This window comes from Pocillopora verrucosa, chromosome 5 (genome assembly GCF_036669915.1).
Source record: "Pocillopora verrucosa isolate sample1 chromosome 5, ASM3666991v2, whole genome shotgun sequence".
Lineage (NCBI taxonomy): Eukaryota > Metazoa > Cnidaria > Anthozoa > Scleractinia > Pocilloporidae > Pocillopora > Pocillopora verrucosa.
In genome coordinates, this window is record NC_089316.1 from 5906765 (window position 1) to 5933023 (window position 26259).

The window sequence follows — 26259 nt, forward strand, 5'->3', positions numbered from 1 at the left end:
AAAACGCGCTGAGCGAAACCTGGAGCGAAACAAGCCTCAGAGGCCACGCGACCCAGGCCTCTCTCGTCTTTCCATTCCTCCACTACCATTTACTGATCGAGCTTTATTTTACTAACTAAAAGCCTAGAACACGCCACAAAAAATTTACAAAAAAATTTATGAGAAGCTGACACCAATTTTTATAAGGTGTCAGCTTCTCATCAAGGTCGGATATCCGGAAATCATGTGCTTGGACAGTTCAGATTTTTTCCGCATTCCGCAACTACAAAGCGGAGGTGGCATGAGCACTTAGTGGCCTTCGCTAAGATGACAACTTATCAGGAATTTCTGATCATGTTGCAACCACTGGGCATAGAAATAATTTATATTTTTTTTACGGGTAAGAGCGATGATCATTGCAAAAAAAAAAGTAAAAAGACATTGCATATCCTAGAATTAAAATAAACTTTAATTTCTGTGTCAACGAGCGAATTTGTAGAAGTTTTGAAAGGTTTGAAAGGCAGGAACCAATCACCTGATTACTTCCAGAGAGCTGAAGATAGAACATCGCGCGTCAAGAGTTTAATTTTCGACTATTTGCGGTATATCAACAGAAAGCAGGACTAAACCCATGAATAGGCCCATTGATGGGTAATGGGCTTCTGCAGAAAGAGATTTTTTTAATTTTTTTTTCAAGTTTCTATTTAATATACTGACTACAACTGTTATTTACCCTGGAGGGGCTCGGTAAATATCCACCACTATTTGCCTCCACTTGAGTGAATAATTGTTAATTATTATTCCCCTCATTCAAAACTTTTAAAATTAGTGAATGTATGTAGTTTTCATATATCGTCCTTTGACTCCGGAGCAAGAAAAAATCCCAAAAAAGTCTGCAACTGGCGGCTCAGTGAAGAATTCACTTCTACCATGGTAGACCTCACAAATGCCTACATTTTTGCCAAATCATTATGTGTTTCTCGAACAGAGTTTTGAGATTACTGACATAAGATTAGTCTGTGCATTTTCAACGACGAAAACAAAATTTTTATACTGTTGTTTACTCTTCAAAAAGACAGCTGTTGACTTTCATCTAAACCACCAGCTAGAATAATAATAGCTTTGTTAAGCATATTCGTCTTGATTCAATAACAGCTGTCGAACGATCGAAGAAACATTTTAAGGTTTTTGGATCTAAGTTGTTTCAGCTAGTGTGGAAGTTCCGACCAATAGCATAGCAAAAGCGAAAAGCGAAAAGCCTCAAGTGCATGATCATGAAACACTTGAAGGAAAGACTGATATGGCTACTTTAGAAAAAGTTTCAAATGGAAAAGATTGCGTGATTCAGTGATTGCAATTTTAGACTATTTGCTTTTAAAACGACTTTAAATGGTTTAATATTTAATTTAACATTCTAATTTAAAGTAAATATAGAATGTTAGCATATCATCTTAGTCTGCCTTCTTCCCGTACCACCAGAAAGAGAGACGCTTTAAAGATTCATCGATCTTAAACACAGAAACAGGCAGCGAGAAGAATCAAGATTGCTTACGAAGTAACAAACTTTCTTAATGCTTGAGAATATAGAGCAAATTTAACAATAACCAAAATATCTGTCTTCGCTTCAGTCAGTGATTAATGCTAATAACATTCAATGATAATACGCCTCCTGGATAAACAAAGTCTCTCTTTCTAAGGGTCCTCTAGGAGATTGCTCAAGAAAGTGCATGGTGTCTGATTTCACTGTTAATGCAGGTTCTCAATTGATACGAAACCTGCTTTTAAAACCGATTAGCCAATAGGAGTTTGAAGTGCCGTTTTATACCCACTAAGGGTGTTCTATATTTACTAAAAAGTGGAGAGGAAGTGATAGAGCACTAAAACGACCGGACAAGCCTATCACTCGTGCAACGGAAAATGAAGCTCAAACATCGAGAACTATTCAGCACTATTTTTCATATACTCGTGGCAATAGTCTCCTCAGGAGAGGCCTCGAACAGTATGTAAATTCATGCGTAAGAGTCCTTGATGAACACTGTGAACTTTTCTTTCAAATAGTTGAGTACAATTTTTACTTTTCCTTACTTTCTATTTCCACAAAAAGTCAACGATGAACGCATTAAACCTCTTAGCCGAGGCACAGGTGAAGGTTTTGCTTACGCCAACTTTAAGCCTCAAAAATTTTCCTACCTCAACGTCACCAGCATTGGGTCAGATTATGTTCTGGAAGACAGCGAATGTGGATTTGTTTGTGCCAACACACCGTCATGTTTCTCCTTCAACTTGGGCGTATTCTCCGCTTTCATGGGAAAAGTGTTGTGCGAACTGCTTCCATCAGACGTGTTTAACAACTCGGACAAGTTTGTGTACAGTCAGAGCCACCATCACTATAGTATCACGGTAAGGAAATTGCTTAAATGTTCTCTTTTAAACCACAAATTAAACAAAACTAAACCAAAAAAAACAAGAACAAAACTGGGTTTGCAATAAAAAATATTCTGTATTTCATTTCTCCAAGGCCTTCTATCTCAGGTGAAACATTATCCTGCACTGTTGCAATTATGCAAAATTTATAACTTGAAACTAAATACTGATTTCTGAAACAACAATGAAACTCTTGCGACCATACGCTTCAGTTACTTTGAAAATGACGAGCCCGATACGAAAGAGTAAATTAAAATAAGACGCTCTTGTTTTCCCTAGAGGTATATTCAATCAAAGAGTAATTATAATCCCTTTTAGAAGCTGAATAAAGTTCTCTGAAAAACTTCCTTGTGGTTGTTATAAGGTGTCATAAAAGTTTTAGCAAAGGTTTTGACGCTTTGAGCGAATTTCATATGAATAATATTTTCCATAATGCACTTTGACTACTAAATAAGTCGGAGGTACTAAAAAGTTGCAAGATAATTTTATTTTATCTACTGCAATTCATTACTTTTCAATTGAAAACTTTGGCCAAACCATAATCCTCCTGAAACACTTGCGATGGAGTGTCTGTTTGTGTCTTCTTGTTTTATCACAGTCTCCGTGTATCAGTTGGCCATGTCGGAACAATGGGACATGCGCGGCACAGTACGAAGACAACAGCTACGTCTGCATTTGCAAAAAAGGCTTCAAAGGAAAAGATTGCGAATTTGGTAAGACACTGTTGAGTTTATTAAACAAGAGCCCTTCACTAGCCTGCTTGGAATTAAAACTAACTCCCATCAGCGACCATGAGAGAATTTCTCCTTACAATGTGAACGCAATACCAAGCAGACAAGTGGTGAGAATATAGAAAAATAGCGATCAGAGAATTTTAGTTGATCCAACACCAAATTCTCCAAACTAATATCATAAGAATTGTGTGGCAGAGTGTAAGGAGTATTGCTGATGAGATCTTGGAATTGAAAGGGTTAAGATTGCACTACAAAGTTAAAAAAAAGTGGCCGTTTCATGATAAGTTTCCCAAAATATTTTTCAGAATGGACTTACTTTTTTTCATTTCTAGATATTGATGAATGCGCTGAGGGACTACACTCTTGTGACGTCCATGCTTATTGTAACAATACTGCTGGATCCTATACATGTACTTGTAAGCCAACATACCATGGTGACGGAGAAAATTGCATACTGCGTAAGTACCATTGACAAGCTTTGAAAATTAAAGGCATGTTGTCGCTTTGTCCGATAGTCTTCGTATTGACAGCTACCTGTTTAGAAACAAATTCACTACATTTTTAATTGTGAAAATTTTCTATAAGAGTCATAAATAAATAAGGGGATTGTTAGCTGATTCAATATCAAATTCTTGGAACTAACATAATAAGAAATATATGGCAGATAGTAAAGAGAATTACCAATGTGATCTTTGGAAAGAAATGGTTAGAAGAAAAACATCGCCAGCATTAGAGTCAAATATGGGCTAAATTGTCAATTATGTTACGAAATTTTATTCACTGAGACTTTGATGATGGATCATGGGGTTGTGTCTTCTATTTCCCCTCTCCCTTATCTGATGTCAGTAATTCTATAAAAAGTAACATGTGTACAAGCCACACTAGAAGCAAATGTTATCAGATTATGGTCCCTCAGTCATGGAATACTGTGATAGACAAACAAAGTAAATCAGTGAAGATAAAAGTTAAGCGATTGTCACACGATTCTTCTTGCAGGGGCTAAAAACTGCGCAGAGCTTTATAAAGATGGAAAGAGAAGCAATGGCGTTTATTTAATCGACCCTGATGGCTCAGGTGACTTTCATGTTTATTGTGACCAAACAACCTCTGGCGGGGGTTGGACTGTGTTCCAGAAGAGGTTGAACGGCTCTGTTGACTTCTATCGCACCTGGTTCAGTTACAAATATGGCTTTGGTAACACAACTAGCGAGTTTTGGCTCGGACTGGAATCAATACGCCGCCTGACTAACAGCGAGGGCTACAAGCTTCGTATTGATTTGGAGGATTTTTCTGGGAATACTGTTTATGCTGAGTACACTTGGTTTAAAGTTGAGAGCGAGGGATCTAATTACACTTTAAGAATCGGAAGCTACTCAGGTAAACTTGCTCCCGGGAACCGGGAGGATTTTGGTTGTGTCACGATGAACCCTCATTGAATTAATAAGCAGTCAGTCAGTTCCCCTCTTAATAAAACTCTGTTTTGGCGACGACTGGAAGCAATATGTTTCTTTCAATTATGCTCTACCCCCACCTGCTGTGATACATGATCATTGCTGCCTTAGTTCTCCTTGTCTCATTTCTAAAATCGTCACATCGAAATAGTTAAAGAATTGTATAAATGCAAACTCGTGTTCTCTCTTTTCCTTGAGGGGGGGGGAGAGGGAGGGAAAGAGGGCGAGAGAGAGAGAGAGAGAGAGAGAGAGAGAGAGAGAGAGAGAGAGATAATGATAATAAGATAAATAGATAAATATAGATAAAAGCAATAAGTAATACTTTTTGAAACCTGAATGATTCCCTTTAATAATTATAATGACAATAAACAGCTACAAATTGATAAACTTGTGGCCCTCTAAATTAGAACCTAAACATGATGAATGAAAAAAAAAAAAGTGTTTCAAACCCCAGTTGACAGGAAGGCAGACCAGAATTGAACTTGAGGCAATGAGAAGAAACCCAGTGAGTAGCAGAGTGACGAGTTTGACCCGGGAACATCAGATTACAAATCCAGTATCCTAACTATTCGGCCCCAATGCCTCCTCTTGACTTGCTATCGATTGAATGACTATTTCATAAACCCTTTAACAAGTGCTAACGGCGTAATCACGATCTTTCGATGATAATAATTTTGATTTGATCATACATTTCAGGAACTGCCGGAGACTCGTTTTCGTATCACAATGGTCGATCCTTTACAACAAGAGACCGAGACAATGACTTAAGGGGAGAACTGAACTGTGGTGAGCTTTGTAAAGGGGGCTGGTGGTACAACGAGTGTTGGCATAGCAATCTAAATGGTTATTATCACCGGGGAACCTACCAATTAGAAAACGGCTGGTACAATGGCGTTGGCTGGTATAAGTGGAAAGGACATAATTACTCACTTAAGAGAACTGAAATGAAAATACGGCCAGTAGGCTTTTAGTTGTCCGTTGTGGCCTCCAAGTTTTTCGAGCTATTTTTGTCGTGATTATGGTTTGGAGGAAATATTCGATAATACGCAGTGATTTTGGTTGTCGGGAACAATGAAATTTATCTGATTCTCCCCTTCCCCCCCCTCCCAAGGCTCTTTAGTATTTCTTATAATCCTCTTCATTGGAAGTCAATGTTCTGTAGTTCCCCCCCCCCTTATAATCTGTTAGCTAAGACTGACCCCTTCCCCCTTCCGTTCCTTGAAAACCATGTAATCCCCCCAAAGTTCATCCTTTTTAAGAAAATTGACTTAAGGCATCCTTACTGGTCAGTTAGACCAGAGAGGCCTGGTTACTTGTCACCAAAAAAACCCTTTGTTGTCCATAAGAATGTAAATGATATAGTAAGATTTGCTTAACATCGTAGAGTAATTTTTTGTTTTACTGCATTTGCTACAAGACAAGACACATACCAGGCAAAGATTTTAACCCTTCTAAACTGACACATTGTAGATAGGGAAATTTCTTACGGTTAACTTTTTCCTACGATCAACGATGAAAACTTGTTTATTTTTACCCCTAACAGCTGATTTGTTTTGCCGTTTTACAGCCAGTAACCCCATTATACTGATACCCTCATATTAGCATTGCTACTGCTTGGTATATAATAACAAGGGCGTAGCCAGGGGAGGTGCCCGTGACCCTCCCCTCCTTTGTGAGCCTTTTTTCTAAGCTAACAACCTTTACTATTCAAGTGGCGAAAAGCTAGCGAGAACCCTCTGTTGACACAGTGTGATTCCTCGCTATACCCCTGTATTATAGTAACTGCTAAATGCAAATCTGTAAAAGTCACCTTTATTGAAAACATGTACAGTTCAGATAAAGTATTACATTAACGTTAAGGATCATGAAATGGACTGATAGACATTTTCAGTTTCCTATCGCTTTTTGATGTAGTGTACCTATTTATCAAACTTTACTTGGCCCTGTCTGTGTTGATATAGGTACGTACATTGGTGTCAGTCTCATCATGTTTTGTGTAAAATTATGTTACGTATTAGCATTGTAGCTGTTTTGGTAAATTAAAATAGTAGCTGATACCGACATAAATTCTTGAAAGTTATATCTATCCAGCGAGATATCAATGAACTGTAAATAACAGGCTCTAAAGCGAATAAAGTTTGAGGGATGTTAATGAATGACCTTGTCGTTCTTTTTGGCGCTTGCTTATTAGAAGAATCTAATTGACAACCCTTCATATTGCATTTCCTCTCTTGCAAACCCGATTTTTTCCATACGGCACAACTAATTTATCTTCATCATCGCGATCAATTCTTTCAAGAATGACTTCGAAAGCATCTCGTTCTTGTGAAGCAGAACCTTCAGTGGTTAATTCCGGGTGTCCAGTCGCCTAGTGCCTAGTTTCCAAGTGTCCAGTCTTTGCTGGGGACAAGACATAGCAAGAGAGGTCAGACTAATTTTAATTTCGTCAGCTGATTCTGGCAATTCGGCAGACACTTTAAGCAAAGCCATTTAATTTGATTTTTACTCGCTTCTCGTTGCTTTGATAATTTGCGTCCTTCGTCAGAAGTTTTCATAGTAGTCTCACTTAGTTAAATATTGGGGGTGTAACAGGGGCGGGGCTGACACGAGCTCTCCCCAGGCTTCCGTCGGACTTCTAATAATCTTTCCAGTCTACCGCCAAAAGAACAACAAGATGGCGTCTGAAATGTTAGTACTTCAGAACTTTATCGGAGGAAAATTCGTACCTTGCACAAATCACATTGACAGCTACGACCCATCAACGGGAAGGGTGCACTGTAAGGTTCCAGACAGTACTGAAAAAGAAGTCGATTTAGCCGTTAAGGCAGCAAATGAAGCGTTTGAAAGGTAATGTGTGTTCTGTAACCATAATTGATCGCCCAGAGTTGGGGTTGAGTGAGGCATGCTAGTTGTACTCGTGGCTATCAAGATTCTCTATCTCCGTTGAGGGAACGCATTGTTTTCCTAGTTTAATCTTTGGAAAAAAACTGATCCTAAAATCACGAATTGACTGTATCATGATCAATGTTTAATGAAGTTGCGTAATCTTTATGTTGTACTTATGAGGTGCAATCATTGGGAAATAGTATGATAATGTAGTTCACTAACGGTGTGATTTCTTTCATTGTGTATAAAGTACATACAGAGTAGTCAGTGGCTCAAAATCTCACAGTTTATAGACTACGATAATCACATCACGCCGTTGTCTAAGTAACCATAACTATAAAGCACGTAGAGGGTTTTGGGATCGGAAAATGAATGATTCGTAGTAGTGCTCTAAAGGTAGTGCAGACCAACTATAGCCTTTCTGATGTTTTCCTTATTTCCTAAGGCCATCTTATCTCAGTGAATGCACAGCTGACTTTCAACGCGTTAGTTTAAATATTATAGAAAAAAGAAACTCTCCCTTCAACATGTACGCCTCATTGCCAACAAACGTGTCACTGTGCACTAAAGGAACAGAAGCATGCTCTTCAAATTGAATATGATAATAGAAATTTACTTGCCAGGTTTTATGTGTAGTTACACCTGGAAATTTCCCTTTCTCTCTGATTCGTTGTTTCTCTGTCTGCATGTTTGTCTGTCTGTCTGTCTGTGTCTTTCTGTCTCTCTGTCTGTATTTCTATCCATCTGTATGTCTGTCTTTATGTCTGTCTCCCTGTTTGTGCTTGCATATTGTTTTCCAGGTTTTGATTAAGAGATGCTGCTACAAAAGAATTGTTATTTAAAGTATCAAGGGAATCATTTCCAATTCTGAAAAAAAGATTCAGGCCATTGAGATTAAGCTAGAAATTTTTTTTTAGAATAGCTAAAGAAAGCTTTAATATCAGTTGCCCGGTGAACTCTTTGGTTTGTTTGACTTCAAGTAGGAATGCTGAGTATTTATTTTCTTTGTAGCTGGTCTGTAACCACACCAGAATATAGGGCAGGTATAATGAGAAAGATTGCTGATCTCATTGAGGCCCAATTGGATGAATTTGCTGAGGCAGAATCAAAAGACCAGGGGAAGCCAGTGTTGCTGGCTAAGACAATCGACATTCCACGTGCCTGCCATAACTTTAGATTCTTTGCCTCTACAATTATACGTACCTCAGTGGAAAACCAGTAAGTACTTGACTTACACATTTTCTTAACCCTTCAACTCCCAAAAGGGATTAACATGTAACTTCTCCCTATAATATCTATACAGGTAGATATTGTTATCTTGATCCAACACTAAATTCTTGTTACTAATTTGCTAGGAAATCTGTAGCAGCTAGAGGGGAGAATTAACATTCAGATCTTGGGAGTTAAAGGGTTAAATAAATTTGATCCCCACCTTAAGTACTATTAATAATACTACTACATAACATCAATAAACTGAGCGAATGAATCAATCTTTCCGTTACTTAGTTAGTTAGCAAGCATGAATTTTCAAATTGGTTACGTGTAGATGGCAAAATTCCCAGCTGTCAGCCAACCTTTGCTTTTTTGCCATTTATCCATTTTTTTTGTGTAGTTTTTGTCAGCTTCCTGCTGTATCCCATGATAAATGTCTAGTAGCTGCTGAAAGGGATTAATTTACCAGTCACTGAAACTGAGCAGTAGTACATAAGCAAGAAATCCTCACTTGAATGTTTCTAGTGGCACAACCAATATGACCATAACTTTTTTAATAAACAAGTTAAATTTATTTTCACTTTAATAGAACCAGTGTTCTAGAAAATGTTGGTGCACTGAATTACACCATCCGAAGTCCAATTGGTGTGGCTGGATTGATCTCCCCTTGGAATTTGCCTGTTTATCTTCTGACTTACAAGATTGCTCCTGCAATTGCTGCTGGAAATACTGTTGTTTGCAAACCAAGTGAAATGACATCTGTCACAGCATGGATGATGGCCAAGGTGCTTAATGAAGCAGGTAGAAAAAGTAATATTTCAGTTAATTCTTTCACTCCAAGGAGTGACCCAGACAAGATTTCTCCTTACAATATCAATATAGAATCAAGTAGACCAGTAATGAGAATAAATGAATATATCAACTAGAGGATTATTATTTTGATCCAAGACCAAACTCTCAGAACTAACTTTGTGGGAAATGTCTGGCAGACATAGGGAAAATACGCACTAAGATCATGGGTATCATAACAAGCTGGAGTAATGTTGTGCTTGTTATTTACACTGTTACTATAATAATCATACTCAAAAGATAATTACCCAAAATTTATAACTCAGCAGTTGTACAGTCATGTTTCTCATAAACATCACTTTTTAACTCGCTAAGTATACTTCATATCCTGAGCATTCGGCAATTTTCATTAAGGTATAAATGATAATCTAGGATTTCATTAATAATTTATTTAACCTTTGAAAAGGTAGATTTGTACAAGGACAATTACAATTCTTGCTATAAATTGCTATGCCTGATAATTGCTGATTCAAGCTTGCTCATCATCAACCACTAGCTGACAGAATATGACTTTTCACCCTAATATCAGTATGCATATTCTCCATACTGTTCTCTATACATTTCCTAAGGTGCTGACAAGGAGAATTTGTTTAACAATCAAGAGCTTCTTTAGTTGATGATCATTCTCATTATTCTTGTAACCTTAATTTTAGACTAAGGGGTGATAATGTAAGGAGAATTTAGATGCTAGTCAATCTTAAGGGTCATAGGGTAAATAGCTGATAAATTATGTCTAAAGGGGTAAGTTTCTAAAGAAACCGTGGTGCTGTGTTGGTGGGAGAGTACAACAGGGTGATTTAGTATTATCAACCAAGTTGATAACATAAATCAGCCACCATAAAGAGTTTCAAAGCTGATGTTTTCAATATTAGCCCTTCGTCAGAGCGATTGGAGGAATTGTGGGTTATGTGTGTGTTTATATGCAGAAAATGGAGCTACACTAAATTGTGTCTGTCCCAAATGTTCCAGGTAATAACTCAATTGCCAGGTTTGCAAAGAATCAGGGCGGGGTTGTTCAAAGCTGGGTTAAGATATCTAAAAAAGGCTTTTGAATAAAGGAATAAAGAAACTGGGATTAAACTTCAACCCTTGGTTAGTATTCATCTGCCCTCAAACAACTGGACCTAGAAGCAAATATGAGACACAGTTGACAAACCTGCCCAGTCCAGCAACACAATGCACTGCAATGCACGATCCTGGCTTTTCTTTAAACTTTTTCTTAAGCAACTGAAGCCACCCATCTACTACTTCTTTAGGTGGGGCTGCACCATCATCAAAAGCCCAGTCCTGAAAATTCACATTAAAATATTCTTATGATTTGACTTCTTCAATCAAGATTTAAAAATTATCTGCATTGTCTGTCAAGAATCTCTTGTGATTTTTAACCCTTTCTATCCTGACATCATCATGCACATTACTCAACCTATTCTATATGTGTCCTAAGAAGCTGACAAGGAGAATTTGTTTACAATTACAAGCTTCTTTAGATGGTGATCATTTCCTTTTTTCTCATGACCTTCATTTGAGATTCAGGGGTGACACTGAGGAGAAATTAGATGCTAATCAATCTTTGGGGTCAAAAGGTTCAATTGGCTAAAAAAAAAGTTTGGTTTTACACAAAACAAAAATCTTGTCATTTATATTTTTGGCTATACTCATTATCTGTCAGCTTAAAATTGTATATTTACTGTAAGGAGATATTCCTCTTTGATTATTCCAGAAAGTAAAGGAGTAACTTTGATCATTGAACATGCCCTCCATATAGGTAGATTTATTCTGTTTATGCATGGCAATTGTAAATAACACTTCTAAGTTGTGCAAAATGTCAACAACCTTCTCATGAAGAAATCAACAATTCAAACCGGTTCTAAGACATTAGCCGGTTGCCAAGTCCTGATTGTTAGGATGTACATAATCTTAAATGATCTTGGACTTTGGAAAGCAGTAACATGACTGTCACATGATGAAAAATCTAGATTACTTCAAAGTACTTTATTGGCCCATCGGAGTTAGTTTCTAAGGATAAAAATTATACGTCCCTGATCCAAAGGCTCAACTTGTCACAATGAGACTTAATTTCTCGTTACATTTAAAGAAAGATGTGTAATTTTCCCAATAACGGCCCAATTATTTTTCAAAAGTTTGTTAAATACTACTCGTCGATACCGGTATACTCGATTCTCTCTCATTGTTAAACAAATTCAGGTATTTCTATCTGGTCTGACCGCCTTTTGACGATAGTTTACGAGTCTGTTGTTCGCAGCCGGTAAAGCCGGTTTTCATACTCGCTAATTTGCTTTGTGAGCCAAATCATCGATCTGCGAAATGCATTCTTACTGACAAATACCCAACGAAAGAACTGAGAAAAGACAAGAAACATCGCGACAATTTGAAAAAAATGAAACGTCATATTCAATAAATAAAGTTGCGTCAAGTCGAAACCAAGGAAAAATACGCGGGTAAAAATCTGCTGGTGACAACAGAGTTCATCCAAATTTGCCACAACACTACACTTTCGATTTCAACATCACCAGTTCATGTTAGTTTCAATTGTTCATTTCAGGACGAAAGGTGCGATATTTAATAGATTTATTAAAAGCGATGATCAAGTACAAGAAAAACCATAAAAGATCAGAATTACTAAGTGGGTTTTACTACATCAAACAGCCTCTAAAAAATTAGCATTGCACACAAATGAGGACACAAAAATCAAAAACAAAATGGCCACGCCGTTTCATGAGGAAATCGATTACATTCGCATGTATTCCGCAACCTTCGGAAGTAAACACCAATATATCCTGGTTATTAAATTTCTCCTTAATATTGTATCATCGAGAGAAATAGTAATCAATCGATTTTACCCACCAGAACATCGATTCCTTGCTTCTTCAACTGTTCGATGTTGTATGTCGGTTCGCACACCCGCACTACAACGTGGGCATCGTACCTCTTAAGATCCTAAAGAGAAGCAAGGAAGATTCTTTAAGATTCAGTCTAATTCACATATCCATCAACAACAACAAAAGGCATTTACCTCTATATACCGAGGCAAGGTCGCATCAGTGGGACGATCGGTGATCAAAAACTTCATGTGCTTATGCTCCACAACGACAGGGCCGGGTCCGTGTAAGGATCTCCCTTGGTTGTTAAGTACTCGGGTTCCAGAAGGCATTTTCATGTCTGTCATTTAATTCTGTTACTAACAAATTTTTCAATTCCGCCAAGTTTCAATAAAACTCGCCGTTTCCTTACTGTTATCGAAAGTGAATTGGGTCAACCCATTCACATTAAACTCGCCAATTCCTCACTCGTGTTGTGCCTGACACCAATCTCCACTGTCAATGATGAACTCCATAAAAGTGTGTGCACGACTGCCGTAGGCCTATGAATAAAAGAATTCATCAGCAAATCTAGACAAAGAACATTCAAACATGTAGACGTTCGAACGACGGCTTAATTCAAGGGAGTGTCGGAAAGTCTTAAAGCCTCGGCATAGGGAAATGTCGCGAGATGATGAATGAATTCGTTAGCGAAGAATGGGTTGCTATCGAAGCGAACGGCGAAACTCAACTGAACGCGCGACTCCCTTAATTTTGATACCATCAAACACATTCACAACGATCAAGACTTACTGGACTGAATCTCCACATTGAAATCTGGCTACTCTATTCAACTCTTCCCTTCCAAACGGAAGACTAATGGCTCTAAGGACTACACGCAGTGGCAAGGAAATATTTTAAGCAGTTGCACAATTTGAGTGACTCGTGACGTAATGCAAATTAGACGCATGCGTAAAATATCACGCGCAGGTCGCGCGGAGCCAAATTACCGCGCGCGAGATGATGAAAGGATGAATTTTTTGCCTTTTTTGGGAATTTTCATCCGCACATTTTTATGTTTACTAGAATAATTGGTTATACAGAAACAAAATATATTCCATTCGATCATTATTAATGGCTATTTTGACTCAGTTAATTAATGTTACCAAAACAACGATAAAACTTCCGTTCCACCTGCTAATCTCTGGGAGGACTGTTATATTAATTAATTTCACTCACAATCATTTCAGTGCCTCTCAAGCTAACCACTGTATGAACAAAAATTCGGTCTTTCCTCGAATAGGGAATCTATATCTTTTTTTCAAAAGTGGAGAGGAAGTGATAGAGCACTAAAACGACCGGACAAGCCTATCACTCGTGCAACGGAAAATGAAGCTCAAACATCGAGAACTATTCAGCACTATTTTTCATATACTCGTGGCAATAGTCTCCTCAGGAGAGGCCTCGAACGGTAGGTAAATTCATGCGTAAGAGTCCTTGATGAACACTGTGAACTTTTCTTTCAAATAGTTGAGTACAATTTTTACTTTTCCTTACTTTCTATTTCCACAAAAAGTCAACGATGAACGCATTAAACCTCTTAGCCGAGGCACAGGTGAAGGTTTTGCTTACGCCAACTTTAAGCCTCAAAAATTTTCCTACCTCAACGTCACCAGTATTGGGTCAGATTATGTTCTGGAAGACAGCGAATGTGGATTTGTTTGTGCCAACACACCGTCATGTTTCTCCTTCAACTTGGGCGTATTCTCCGCTTTCATGGGAAAAGTGTTGTGCGAACTGCTTCCATCAGACGTGTTTAACAACTCGGACAAGTTTGTGTACAGTCAGAGCCACCATCACTATAGTATCACGGTAAGGAAATTGCTTAAATGTTCTCTTTTAAACCACAAATTAAACAAAACTAAACCAAAAAAAACAAGAACAAAACTGGGTTTGCAATAAAAAATATTCTGTATTTCATTTCTCCAAGGCCTTCTATCTCAGGTGAAACATTATCCTGCACTGTTGCAATTATGCAAAATTTATAACTTGAAACTAAATACTGATTTCTGAAACAACAATGAAACTCTTGCGACCATACGCTTCAGTTACTTTGAAAATGACGAGCCCGATACGAAAGAGTAAATTAAAATAAGACGCTCTTGTTTTCCCTAGAGGTATATTCAATCAAAGAGTAATTATAATCCCTTTTAGAAGCTGAATAAAGTTCTCTGAAAAACTTCCTTGTGGTTGTTATAAGGTGTCATAAAAGTTTTAGCAAAGGTTTTGACGCTTTGAGCGAATTTCATATGAATAATATTTTCCATAATGCACTTTGACTACTAAATAAGTCGGAGGTACTAAAAAGTTGCAAGATAATTTTATTTTATCTACTGCAATTCATTACTTTTCAATTGAAAACTTTGGCCAAACCATAATCCTCCTGAAACACTTGCGATGGAGTGTCTGTTTGTGTCTTCTTGTTTTATCACAGTCTCCGTGTATCAGTTGGCCATGTCGGAACAATGGGACATGCGCGGCACAGTACGAAGACAACAGCTACGTCTGCATTTGCAAAAAAGGCTTCAAAGGAAAAGATTGCGAATTTGGTAAGACACTGTTGAGTTTATTAAACAAGAGCCCTTCACTAGCCTGCTTGGAATTAAAACTAACTCCCATCAGCGACCATGAGAGAATTTCTCCTTACAATGTGAACGCAATACCAAGCAGACAAGTGGTGAGAATATAGAAAAATAGCGATCAGAGAATTTTAGTTGATCCAACACCAAATTCTCCAAACTAATATCATAAGAATTGTGTGGCAGAGTGTAAGGAGTATTGCTGATGAGATCTTGGAATTGAAAGGGTTAAGATTGCACTACAAAGTTAAAAAAAAGTGGCCGTTTCATGATAAGTTTCCCAAAATATTTTTCAGAATGGACTTACTTTTTTTCATTTCTAGATATTGATGAATGCGCTGAGGGACTACACTCTTGTGACGTCCATGCTTATTGTAACAATACTGCTGGATCCTATACATGTACTTGTAAGCCAACATACCATGGTGACGGAGAAAATTGCATACTGCGTAAGTACCATTGACAAGCTTTGAAAATTAAAGGCATGTTGTCGCTTTGTCCGATAGTCTTCGTATTGACAGCTACCTGTTTAGAAACAAATTCACTACATTTTTAATTGTGAAAATTTTCTATAAGAGTCATAAATAAATAAGGGGATTGTTAGCTGATTCAATATCAAATTCTTGGAACTAACATAATAAGAAATATATGGCAGATAGTAAAGAGAATTACCAATGTGATCTTTGGAAAGAAATGGTTAGAAGAAAAACATCGCCAGCATTAGAGTCAAATATGGGCTAAATTGTCAATTATGTTACGAAATTTTATTCACTGAGACTTTGATGATGGATCATGGGGTTGTGTCTTCTATTTCCCCTCTCCCTTATCTGATGTCAGTAATTCTATAAAAAGTAACATGTGTACAAGCCACACTAGAAGCAAATGTTATCAGATTATGGTCCCTCAGTCATGGAATACTGTGATAGACAAACAAAGTAAATCAGTGAAGATAAAAGTTAAGCGATTGTCACACGATTCTTCTTGCAGGGGCTAAAAACTGCGCAGAGCTTTATAAAGATGGAAAGAGAAGCAATGGCGTTTATTTAATCGACCCTGATGGCTCAGGTGACTTTCATGTTTATTGTGACCAAACAACCTCTGGCGGGGGTTGGACTGTGTTCCAGAAGAGGTTGAACGGCTCTGTTGACTTCTATCGCACCTGGTTCAGTTACAAATATGGCTTTGGTAACACAACTAGCGAGTTTTGGCTCGGACTGGAATCAATACGCCGCCTGACTAACAGCGAGGGATACAAGCTTCGTATTGATTTGGAGGCTTTTTCTGGGGATACTGTTTATGCTGAGTACACTTGGTTTAAAGTAGAGAGCGAGGGATCTAATTACACTTTAAGATTCGGAAGCTACTCAGGTAAACTTGCTCCCGGAAACCGGGAGGATTTTGGTTGTGTCACGATGAACCCTCATTGGCACTTAATAAGCAGTCAGCCAGTCCCCCTTTTAATAAAACTCTGTTTTGGCGACGACTGGAAGCCATATGTTTCTTTCAATTATACTCTAACCCCACTTGCTGTGATACATGATCATTGCTGCCTCAGTTCTCCTTGTCTCATTTCTAAAATCGTCACATCGAAATAGTTAAAGAATTGTATAAATGCAAACTCGTGTTCTCTCTTTTCCTTGAGGGGAGGGGGTGGGGAGGGAGGGAGAGAGAGAGATAATGATAATAAGATAAATAGATAAATATAGATAAAAGCAATAAGTGATACTTTTTGAAACCTGAAGGGTTCTCTTTAATTATTATAATGACAATAAACAGCTACAAATTGATAAACTTGTGGCCCTCTAAATTAGAAACTAAACATGATGAATAAAAAAAACAGTGTTTCAAACCCCAGTTGACAGGAAGACAGACCAGAATTGAACTTGAGGCAATGAGAAGAAACCCAGTGAGTAGCAGAGTGACGAGTTTGACCCGGGAACATCGGATTACAAATCCAGTATCCTAACTATTCGGCCCCAATGCCTCCTCTTGACTTGCTATCGATTGAATGACTATTTCATAAACCCCTTTAACAAGTACTAACAGCGTAATCACGATCTTTCGATGATAATAATTTTGATTTGATCATACATTTCAGGAACTGCAGGAGATTCGCTTTCTTATCACAATGGTCGATCATTTACAACAAGAGACCGAGACAATGACTTAAGAGGAGGAGGAGCCAACTGTGGTGAGCTTTGTAAAGGGGGCTGGTGGTACAACGACTGTTGGCATAGCAATCTAAATGGTTATTATCACCGGGGAACCTACCCAAGAGAAAACGGCTGGTACAATGGCGTTGGCTGGTATAAGTGGAAAGGACATAATTACTCACTTAAGAGAACTGAAATGAAGATGCGACCAGTAGGCTTTTAGTCGTTTGTTGTGGCCTCCAAGTTTTTCGAGCTATTTTTGTCGTGATTATGGTTTGGAAAAAATATTCGATAATACGCAGTGATTTTGGTTTTCGGGAACAATGAAATTTATCTGATTCTCCCCTTCCCCCCCTCCCAAGGCTCTTTAGTATTTCTTATAATCCCCTTCATTGGAAGTCAATGTTCTGTAGTTCCCCCCCCCCCCCCCTTTATAATCTGTCAGTTAAGATTGACCCCTTCCCCTTCCGTTCCTGGGAAAAACCTCCCCAAAGTTCATCCTTTTCAAGAAAATTGACTTATAATAGGGCCTCCTTATTGGTCAGTTAGACCAGAGAGGCCTGGTTACTTGTCACCAAAAAACCTTTTGCTGTCCATAAGAATGTAAATGATGTAGTAAGATCTGCCCAACATTGTAGAGTAATTTTCTGATTTACTGCATTTGCTCTAAGACAAGACACATACCAGGCAAAGATTTTAACCCTTCCAAACTGACACATTGTAGATAGGGAAATTTCTTACGGTTAACTTTCCCCTACGACCAACGATAAAAACTTGTCAATTTTTACCCTTAACAGCTGATTTGTTTTGCCGTTTTACAGCCAGTAACCCCATTATACTGATGCCCTCATATTAGCATTGCTACTGCTTGGTATATAATAACAAGGGCGTGGCCAGGGGAGGTGCCCGTGACCCTCCCCTCCTTTGTGAGCCTTTTTTCTAAGCTAACAACCATTACTATTCAGGTGGCGAAAAGGTAGCGAGAACCAGTGTGATTCTTGGCTATACCCCTGTATGATAGTAACTGCTAAACTGCAAATCTATAAAAGTCACCTTTATTGAAAACATATACAGTTCAGATTAAGTATTACATTAACGTCCAGGATCATGAAATGGACTGATAAACGTTTTCAGTTTCCTATCACTTTTTGACGCAGTGTGCCTATTTATCAAACTTTACTTGGCCCTGTCTGTGTTGATATAGGTACTTACATTGGTGTCAGTCTCATCATGTTTTGTGTAAAATTATGTTACGTATTAGCATTGTAGCTGTTTTGGTAAATTAAAATAGTAGCTGATACCGACATAAATTCTTGAAAGTTATATCTATCCAGCGAGATATCAATGAACTGTAAATAACAGGCTCTAAAGCGAATAAAGTTTGAGGGATGTTAATGAATGACCTTGTCGTTCTTTTTGGCGCTTGCTTATCAGAAGAATCTAATTGACAACCCTTTATATTGCATTTCCTCTCTTGCAAACCCGATTTTTTCCATACGGCACAACTAATTTATCTTCATCATCACGATCAATTCTTTCAAGAATGACTTCGAAAGCACCTCGTTCTTGTGAAGCAGAACCTTCAGTGGTTAATTCCGGGTGTCCAGTCGCCTAGTGCCTAGTTTCCAAGTGTCCAGTCTTTGCTGGGGACAAGACATAGCAAGAGAGGTCAGACTAATTTTAATTTCGTCAGCTGATTCTGGCAATTCGGCAGACACTTTAAGCAAAGCCATTTAATTTGATTTTTACTCGCTTCTCGTTGCTTTGATAATTTGCGTCCTTCGTCAGAAGTTTTCATAGTAGTCTCACTTAGTTAAATATTGGGGGTGTAACAGGGGCGGGGCTGACACGAGCTCTCCTCAGGCTTCCGTCGGACTTCTAATAATCTTTCCAGTCTACCGCCAAAAGAACAACAAGATGGCGTCTGAAATGTTAGTACTTCAGAACTTTATCGGAGGAAAATTCGTACCTTGCACAAATCACATTGACAGCTACGACCCATCAACGGGAAGGGTGCACTGTAAGGTTCCAGACAGTACTGAAAAAGAAGTCGATTTAGCCGTTAAGGCAGCAAATGAAGCGTTTGAAAGGTAATGTGTGTTCTGTAACCATAATTGATCGCCCAGAGTTGGGGTTGAGTGAGGCATGCTAGTTGTACTCGTGGCTATCAAGATTCTCTATCTCCGTTGAGGGAACGCATTGTTTTCCTAGTTTAATCTTTGGAAAAAAACTGATCCTAAAATCACGAATTGACTGTATCATGATCAATGTTTAATGAAGTTGCGTAATCTTTATGTTGTACTTATGAGGTGCAATCATTGGGAAATAGTATGATAATGTAGTTCACTAACGGTGTGATTTCTTTCATTGTGTATAAAGTACATACAGAGTAGTCAGTGGCTCAAAATCTCACAGTTTATAGACTACGATAATCACATTACGCCGTTGTCTAAGTAACCATAACTATAAAGCACGTAGAGGGTTTTGGGATCGGAAAATGAATGATTCGTAGTAGTGCTCTAAAGGTAGTGCAGACCAACTATAGCCTTTTTGATGTTTTCCTTATTTCCTAAGGCCATCTTATCTCAATGAATGCACAGCTGACTTTCAACGCGTTAGTTTAAATATTATAGAAAAAAGAAACTCTCCCTTCAACATGTACGCCTCATTGCCAACAAACATGTCACTGTGCACTAAAGGAACATGAAGCATGCTCTTCAAATTGAATATGATAATAGAAATTTACTTGCCAGGTTTTATGTGTAGTTACGCCTGGAAATTTCCCTTTCTCTCTGATTCGCTGTTTCTCTGTCTGCATGTTTGTCTGTCTGTCTGTCTGTCTGTCTGTGTCTTTCTGTCTCTCTGTCTGTATTTCTATCCGTCTGTATGTCTGTCTTTATGTCTGTCTCCCTGTTTGTGCTTGCATATTGTTTTCCAGGTTTTGATTAAGAGATGCTGCTACAAAAGAATTGTTCTTTAAAGTATCAAGGGAATCATTTCCAATTCTGAAAAAAAGATTCAGGCCATTGAGATTAAGCTAGAAATTTTTTTTTAGAATAGCTAAAGAAAGCTTTAATATCAGTTGCCCGGTGAACTCTTTGGTTTGTTTGACTTCAAGTAGGAATGCTGAGTATTTATTTTCTTTGTAGCTGGTCTGTAACCACACCAGAATATAGGGCAGGTATAATGAGAAAGATTGCTGATCTCATTGAGGCCCAATTGGATGAATTTGCTGAGGCAGAATCAAAAGACCAGGGGAAGCCAGTGTTGCTGGCTAAGACAATCGACATTCCACGTGCCTGCCATAACTTTAGATTCTTTGCCTCAACAATTATACGTACCTCAGTGGAAAACCAGTAAGTACTTGACTTACACATTTTCTTAACCCTTCAACTCCCAAAAGTGATTAACATGTAACTTCTCCCTATAATATCTATACATTATCCAGCAGGTAGATATTGTTATCTTGATCCAACACTAAATTCTTGTTACTAATTTACTAGGACATCTGTAGCAGCTAGAGGGGAGAATTAACATTCAGATCTTGGGAGTTAAAGGGTTAAATAAATTTGATACCCACCTTAAGTACTATTAATAGTACTACTACATAACATCAATAAACTGAGTGAATGAATCAATCTTTCCGTTAGTTAGTTAGTTAGTTAGCATGAATTTTCAAATTGGTTACGTGTAGATGGCAAAATTCCCAGCTGTCAGCCAACCTTTGCTTTTTTGCCATTTATCCAATTTTTTTGTGTAGTTTTTGTCAGCTTCCTGCTTTATCCCATGATAAATGTCTATTAGGGATTAATTTACCAGTCACTGAAACTGAGTAAAAGTGCACAAGCAAGAAATCCTCTCTTTAATGTTTTTAATAGCACAACCAATCTGACCATAATTTTTTAATAAACAAGTTAAATTTATTTTCACTTTAATAGTACCAGTGTTCTAGAAAATGTTGGTGCACTGAATTACACTATCCGAAGTCCAATTGGTGTGGCTGGATTGATCTCCCCTTGGAATTTGCCTGTTTATCTTCTGACTTACAAGATTGCTCCTGCAATTGCCGCTGGAAATACTGTTGTTTGCAAACCAAGTGAAATGACATCTGTCACAGCATGGATGATGGCCAAGGTGCTTAATGAAGCAGGTAGAAAAAGTAATATTTCAGTTAATTCTTTCACTCCAAGGAGTGACCCAAGCAAGATTTCTCCTTACAATATCAATATAGAATCAAGTAGACCAGTAATGAGAATAAATGAATATATCCACTAGAGGATTATTATTTTGATCCAAGACCAAACTCTCAGAACTAACTTTGTGAGAAATGTCTGGCAGACATAGGGAAAATACGCACTAAGATCATGGGTATCATAACAAGCTGAAGTAATGTTGTGCTTGTTATTTACACTGTTACTATAATAATCATGCTCAAAAGATAATTACCCAAAATTTATAACTCAGCAGTTGTACAGTCATGTTTCTCGTAAACACTACTAAGTAATTACTTCATATCCTGAGCATTCAGCAATTTTCATTAGAGTGTAAATGATAATCTAGGATTTCATTAATAATTTATTTAACCTTTACTTTGCCTTTTGATTGGTGTTGAAAACTTGTGCCATGACCTCTCAACCAATCAGTTGCAAGATGCTAGGCAATTGTAACATGGCTGGATGTGTTTCAGGTAGTTGCAGCTGTGGCTTGTTTGACTTCGAGCTGTTCCCAATATTAGAGCCCCTTTCATATTTTTCTTTGTCCTGATTTGCATCTCTTCAATATACAATCAAAATCCCCCCGTCTAATGTGTCATGTCTTGGTCAATGACTGTAGGTCTGCCTCCTGGTGTTGTTAACTTGGTGATGGGCACTGGACCCAAGGCAGGCGCTGCCATCGCTAGACACCCTGATGTTCCTGTGATTTCATTTACTGGTTCAACTGTCACAGGTCAAGTTATCACAGAAATGACAGCTCCTTTTTACAAGAAAACTTCATTAGAAGTGAGTGCTTTTTTTAAATACCCAATAAGCTTTCCGATTGTTGAGAGCATGTTTTGGGCAAGTTTAATCCTTTGTGCCCTAAGATCAGTATCCATATTCTTCATTTTTTATTTGTAATTTTTTTCTAGCTCGGAGGGAAGAATGCCGCAATAATTTTTGATGACGCAGACTTAGAGAAGTCCATAGCAACGACTGTCAGGTGTGTTTAGTAATTTATCTGTCCAGAGTAAGATCATAATTTAGATACACTTTATAAAATTATCTATTTGTAGCATATTTTTTGTGGTAATGTACATCAAAAACATTTTGCAGCTAGAAAAAATTAAGTGTTAAGGATTTCATTCAAAGTTTGTCGGCTATGGAATTATTGCAGCTTTCCAAAGTGTATGGGAAAAATGAGGCTCCACATTAACTTACACTTACCTTGCAAAACACTCTCATCACTAAGCAGTTTGTTTTTTTTTTTTGGGTGTGCCTTTATACACTCAATTGGTAGTTGTTAAGAGTTTGATTATGTTTTGGGCAAAGATATATGGATCCCTAAAAATTTCAAACTTACATGCATGTGTGTGACTTAAATCTTTTGAATCAAACTTAATTTTTTAGTCTGGTGTCTTAGAAATAGTGTTAAGTTTTGTATTCATGGCTTGTTTGCGGGAAAAGGTTTTTCCTTAAGGTAAAGAGCTATATGAATGCAAATATCTTATGGTGAAATATGAATACTTTTTTATTTTGTATTTCAGGTCCAGTTTTGCCAATCAAGGAGAGATCTGTCTGTGCACCAGTAGAGTTTATGTACAAAAAGGAATTTATGACCAGTTTTTGGAGGGTTTTGTGGAAAGAACCAGGTACAGCATTTTGCAATTTTAGATTATGAGAGAGAAATGAATATTTCTGACTGGTGTAAACTTTTGTCGCATTAAAGAGAAGGTCCACTGTATGAAATCAGATTAAGCTCAGGAGAGTTTGGAATTTGTTTAATTTACCAGTTGTGTGAAGAGAGAAGTAAACCTCACTGTCTTATGAGAAGGGAGTGGGGTGTGGATGGGTGACTGTTTTTTTTGGGGGGGGGAGGGGGGAGAGGGGAAGAAGGATTGGCCGTAAACAGGTGTAAGTGAGACCAAAGACCTTTAGACTTAGAGCCTTAAGCGGCTCGACAATAATTCTAGAGATTTAGTGATCTTTTTCCTTCTCTTGTCTCTTGTATTTATACCAGGCAACTCAAGGTTGGTTCTCCAAAAGATCCAACAACCAACGTCGGAGCTTTGGTAAGCAAGGAACACTTAGCCAAGGTACATTTTTGGAAATTTATCCATAAGATTCGATTCTACGGATGCCTACATTATCATAGGCAATTGTTATCATTATCATGCGGTGTTATCGATGTCGTTATATCGTAAGCGCTATCGTTTTTGGAATCACAACTGTTATCGTTAGTTTTATCGTTAACGGCATCTCGTTATCATTATTTAGAGGAACTACGCAATACAGGTTTTGATTTTTTAAGGAGCGTATCTCTTGGCTCGTCTGGCTCGTCTGGCTCGGCATAATCTATATGCACGTGAAGTGTCAGGGTTTTTTTTTTGTAGTATAGGGTAATTTAGTATTATCAACTGAGTTAATTACGTAAATTAGTCACCGTAAAGAGTTTCTAAGCTGACGTTTCGAGCGTTAGCCCTTCGTTATTCGCTTTGCTAAATTACCCTGTTAAACTCTCCCATCGACGCAGCACCACAGTTCTTTTAGAAATTTACCCCCTTTGTTTTTATGTAGCTGCTTGTTTAGCTCGGCAGTAGAGCAAACGAACCCCTGGAGCTGGTTAGTTAGGTTGGTGATGGCCTTGTATACTGTAGTTTAGCTCGTTATCGTTATATCGGTAGCATTAATGATATCGGTAACAATGTCGTAATCGGCAGCGTATCAGTAACATTAACTTTATCAATAGCTTTTCCGATAAGGTTCTCGCTCTCGTTATAGCAAAAAATGAAAAAGAGAAAAGAAGAATTCTGTGTATCAAGATTACATATTTATGACAAATTATTTATTTTAATCTTAATGTTCGTGGTAACTTGTACCGTGCCTTGTATCTTATCGATATCTGGTCTAAGGCGTTTTGTTTCTTCTCAAGGTCCTTGGATATGTGAAACTTGCCGTGAATGAAGGTGGAGAGATTGTTTGTGGCGAAGGAAAGGACTCTCCTTTGGAACTACCTAATCCTCACACAGAAGTAGGCACAGTTCTGTTTTGTTTGTTGATTTCAATGTGGAGATGGAAGGTTTGTTTCTAGTTTTCAACATTTGTTTCCTTGTTTGTTTGCGTTTTAGGGTTACTTTATGCGACCCACGGTGATTACCGGTTTGTCGGACAACACTCGCTGCATGCAGGAAGAGATATTTGGTGAGTTAGGACAAAGGAATTAACTGAAAATAAAATTACGGCAGTTCTTAGACCTCTTTTTTATACGACGGGCTTAATTGCTGTTATTTTATTCATACAAACTACCTTTTTTAACCCTTACAACATATTGAAAATAAAAGAATTCTCGCTCAAAAGTGACGCCAAGAAGGCAGTCTGTATGGGCATAGAGAGACTTAGGGTTGTATGCGCTATAGAGTGTGCACTGACTGGCTATTGCTCAGTCAATATGGTAAGGTCTATGTGTGAGATTCTCTTCTGTTTTACAGGTCCAGTAGTGGCAATTGTACCATTTGAAAACGAGGAAGAGGTATGAGTGACACGTGTCTTGCAGCTTCACGCGCGCCTGACGCACGTGCAATTCCCATGCATTAGAAGCGCAAATTTTAAATATTAGTTTGAGTAGTTTGTTTTGTGTTAGTTTTGTTTGTTTGCTGGTTTAATTTCTTCACCTTTTTTTTTCCGTGGGTTTTTCTTGTCAGGTTATCAAACGAGCTAATGGTGTCAAGTACGGACTAGCAGCAGTGATTTGGTCAGAGAATCTTTCACGCACTCACCGAGTATCAAAACGTTTACAGGTACAAGACACAAATTAGTAAAGGTTTGCTGAGCGGCACGTACTTTAACGTTCCAATCGGCTGACGGACCTATCAGTTCATGGCAAGGTCTTTTTGTTTAAGAAGTGTCCTGACCTTGTCTTTTCGACATCTCTATCGTATTTTAGTCACATTCAACTTCGATTTATGATACCAAATTTTTGGTTCAATGTTTGTATTGTGCGGTGCAAACATATTTTTTTATCGAGCGAGTGCTGTCCCACTGTTTTGACAAAACGAATGACATGTCTTTTAGGTCGCTAACATTGTGAGAATTGTGTTGTGATTTTTCTCTGTTACACTACGAGGCAGATTTGTGTCGCTTATTAGAAGGAGTTTCGTTGAACACATTCTGGTTTTGCTTTTACATTTTCAAGAATAAAATGTTGCCAGATATTTTAGTATAACAACGTTAAAAGACGGCTCTGCTTCTATTCCCCAGGCAGGGACAGTGTGGTGTAATTGCTGGCTTGTCCGTGATCTCAATATGCCTTTTGGAGGATTCAAAGCTTCAGGGGTTGGCCGAGAAGGAGCTAAAGAATCCTACGAGTTCTACACAGAAGTAAAAACAGTCTGCGTGAAGATGTAGTTTCCATCATAGCATTCCTTTCAGACCTGAGAGGTTAAACCATTATCATATTTAAAGGAATTTGCGTGTCTAGATTAGCAACAAATAAGTTAAGGGGTGAATTTCTAAAGAAACTGGGTGACTGCGTAGGTTAGAGGGATGGGGGGGGGGGGGTGGGGTTTATCACAAGGTAATTTAGTTCTACCAACTGAGCAAAAGTATATATTATAAAATAATTCAAATAGTACGCGCGCTCTGATTGGCCATAAAACCATTTTACATGAGCGTATGTAAACACGGTTTTCGTTCCTCTTTCTTTAGTTATTTTATAAAAGAAATGTAAAATGGTTTCCGTGTTTACATAGCCTGATGTAAACACTTGGGAGGTTGGGAGAACACTCGATAAGCTTGAAACCACTCCGCTTCGCATCGTCGTTTCCTACGCTTATCTCGTGTTCTCCCAACCTCCCGCGTGATTACATCAGGCTATGTAAACACGAAAACCATTTTACATTTCTTCAGTGTAAATTGGCG

The 26259-nt window shown here is 38.0% G+C and overlaps 4 protein-coding genes across 6 annotated transcripts; 3 read left to right on the forward strand and 1 right to left on the reverse strand.

Moving 5' to 3' along the window:
• Positions 1-1851: 1851 nt before the first annotated feature.
• LOC131779394 (microfibril-associated glycoprotein 4-like) lies at positions 1852-6584 on the forward strand. Of its 2 annotated transcripts, none has more exons than XM_066166704.1 (6): positions 1852-1978; positions 2084-2379; positions 3002-3116; positions 3470-3595; positions 4134-4514; positions 5285-6584. In XM_066166704.1, the coding sequence occupies exons 1-6, from the start codon at positions 1897-1899 to the stop codon at positions 5557-5559; spliced, it is 1275 nt and encodes a 424-aa protein (XP_066022801.1). In that variant the 5' UTR covers positions 1852-1896; the 3' UTR covers positions 5560-6584. The 2 variants fall into 2 exon arrangements, with proteins under 2 accessions (XP_066022801.1, XP_066022802.1); XM_066166705.1 differs by having other exon boundaries at positions 1874-1994.
• Positions 6585-9235: 2651 nt separating this feature from the next.
• Positions 9236-13295, reverse strand: LOC136280903 (protein tyrosine phosphatase type IVA 3-like). Its single transcript, XM_066166706.1, has 5 exons — positions 13168-13295; positions 12570-12917; positions 12401-12493; positions 10692-10822; positions 9236-9474 (listed from the first exon to the last, which is right to left on the reverse strand). Exons 2-5 carry the CDS (start codon positions 12720-12722, stop codon positions 9381-9383), a joined length of 471 nt encoding a protein of 156 aa, XP_066022803.1. The 5' UTR covers positions 12723-12917; positions 13168-13295; the 3' UTR covers positions 9236-9380.
• Positions 13296-13597: 302 nt separating this feature from the next.
• LOC136276811 (microfibril-associated glycoprotein 4-like) lies at positions 13598-18527 on the forward strand. The gene is made up of 6 exons (XM_066166703.1): positions 13598-13825; positions 13931-14226; positions 14849-14963; positions 15317-15442; positions 15981-16361; positions 17092-18527. Exons 1-6 carry the CDS (start codon positions 13744-13746, stop codon positions 17367-17369), a joined length of 1278 nt encoding a protein of 425 aa, XP_066022800.1. The 5' UTR covers positions 13598-13743; the 3' UTR covers positions 17370-18527.
• A 524-nt stretch (positions 18528-19051) lies between these two features.
• On the forward strand, positions 19052-25881 carry LOC131779402 (2-aminomuconic semialdehyde dehydrogenase). Of its 2 annotated transcripts, none has more exons than XM_059095947.2 (12): positions 19052-19236; positions 20296-20502; positions 21085-21296; positions 21980-22146; positions 22275-22345; positions 22890-22994; positions 23363-23438; positions 24275-24373; positions 24471-24543; positions 24831-24871; positions 25044-25139; positions 25600-25881. In XM_059095947.2, the coding sequence occupies exons 1-12, from the start codon at positions 19064-19066 to the stop codon at positions 25744-25746; spliced, it is 1467 nt and encodes a 488-aa protein (XP_058951930.1). In that variant the 5' UTR covers positions 19052-19063; the 3' UTR covers positions 25747-25881. The 2 variants fall into 2 exon arrangements, with proteins under 2 accessions (XP_058951930.1, XP_066022799.1); XM_066166702.1 differs by having other exon boundaries at positions 23363-23414.
• Positions 25882-26259: the final 378 nt, after the last annotated feature.

What these genes read in the sequence shown, in the direction of transcription:
- LOC131779402 (XM_059095947.2), top strand. Translation starts at nt 19,064, where the DNA reads ATGGCGTCTGAAATGTTAGTACTTCAGAACTTTATCGGAGGAAAATTC. An exon ending in CGTACCTCAGTGGAAAACCA is followed by an intron (nt 20,503 to 21,084) that starts GTAAGTACTTGA and finishes TCACTTTAATAG; the next exon opens with TACCAGTGTTCTAGAAAATG. An exon ending in GCAAGGAACACTTAGCCAAG is followed by an intron (nt 23,439 to 24,274) that starts GTACATTTTTGG and finishes TTTCTTCTCAAG; the next exon opens with GTCCTTGGATATGTGAAACT.
- LOC136276811 (XM_066166703.1), top strand. Translation starts at nt 13,744, where the DNA reads ATGAAGCTCAAACATCGAGAACTATTCAGCACTATTTTTCATATACTC. An exon ending in CTCAGGAGAGGCCTCGAACG is followed by an intron (nt 13,826 to 13,930) that starts GTAGGTAAATTC and finishes TTCCACAAAAAG; the next exon opens with TCAACGATGAACGCATTAAA. An exon ending in ACCATCACTATAGTATCACG is followed by an intron (nt 14,227 to 14,848) that starts GTAAGGAAATTG and finishes GTTTTATCACAG; the next exon opens with TCTCCGTGTATCAGTTGGCC.
- LOC131779394 (XM_066166704.1), top strand. Translation starts at nt 1,897, where the DNA reads ATGAAGCTCAAACATCGAGAACTATTCAGCACTATTTTTCATATACTC. An exon ending in CTCAGGAGAGGCCTCGAACA is followed by an intron (nt 1,979 to 2,083) that starts GTATGTAAATTC and finishes TTCCACAAAAAG; the next exon opens with TCAACGATGAACGCATTAAA. An exon ending in CGGAGAAAATTGCATACTGC is followed by an intron (nt 3,596 to 4,133) that starts GTAAGTACCATT and finishes TTCTTCTTGCAG; the next exon opens with GGGCTAAAAACTGCGCAGAG.
- LOC136280903 (XM_066166706.1), bottom strand. Translation starts at nt 12,722, where the DNA reads ATGACAGACATGAAAATGCCTTCTGGAACCCGAGTACTTAACAACCAA. An exon ending in CCTTGCCTCGGTATATAGAG is followed by an intron (nt 12,494 to 12,569) that starts GTAAATGCCTTT and finishes GCTTCTCTTTAG; the next exon opens with GATCTTAAGAGGTACGATGC. An exon ending in TGTGTTGCTGGACTGGGCAG is followed by an intron (nt 9,475 to 10,691) that starts GTTTGTCAACTG and finishes TGCTTCATTAAG; the next exon opens with CACCTTGGCCATCATCCATG.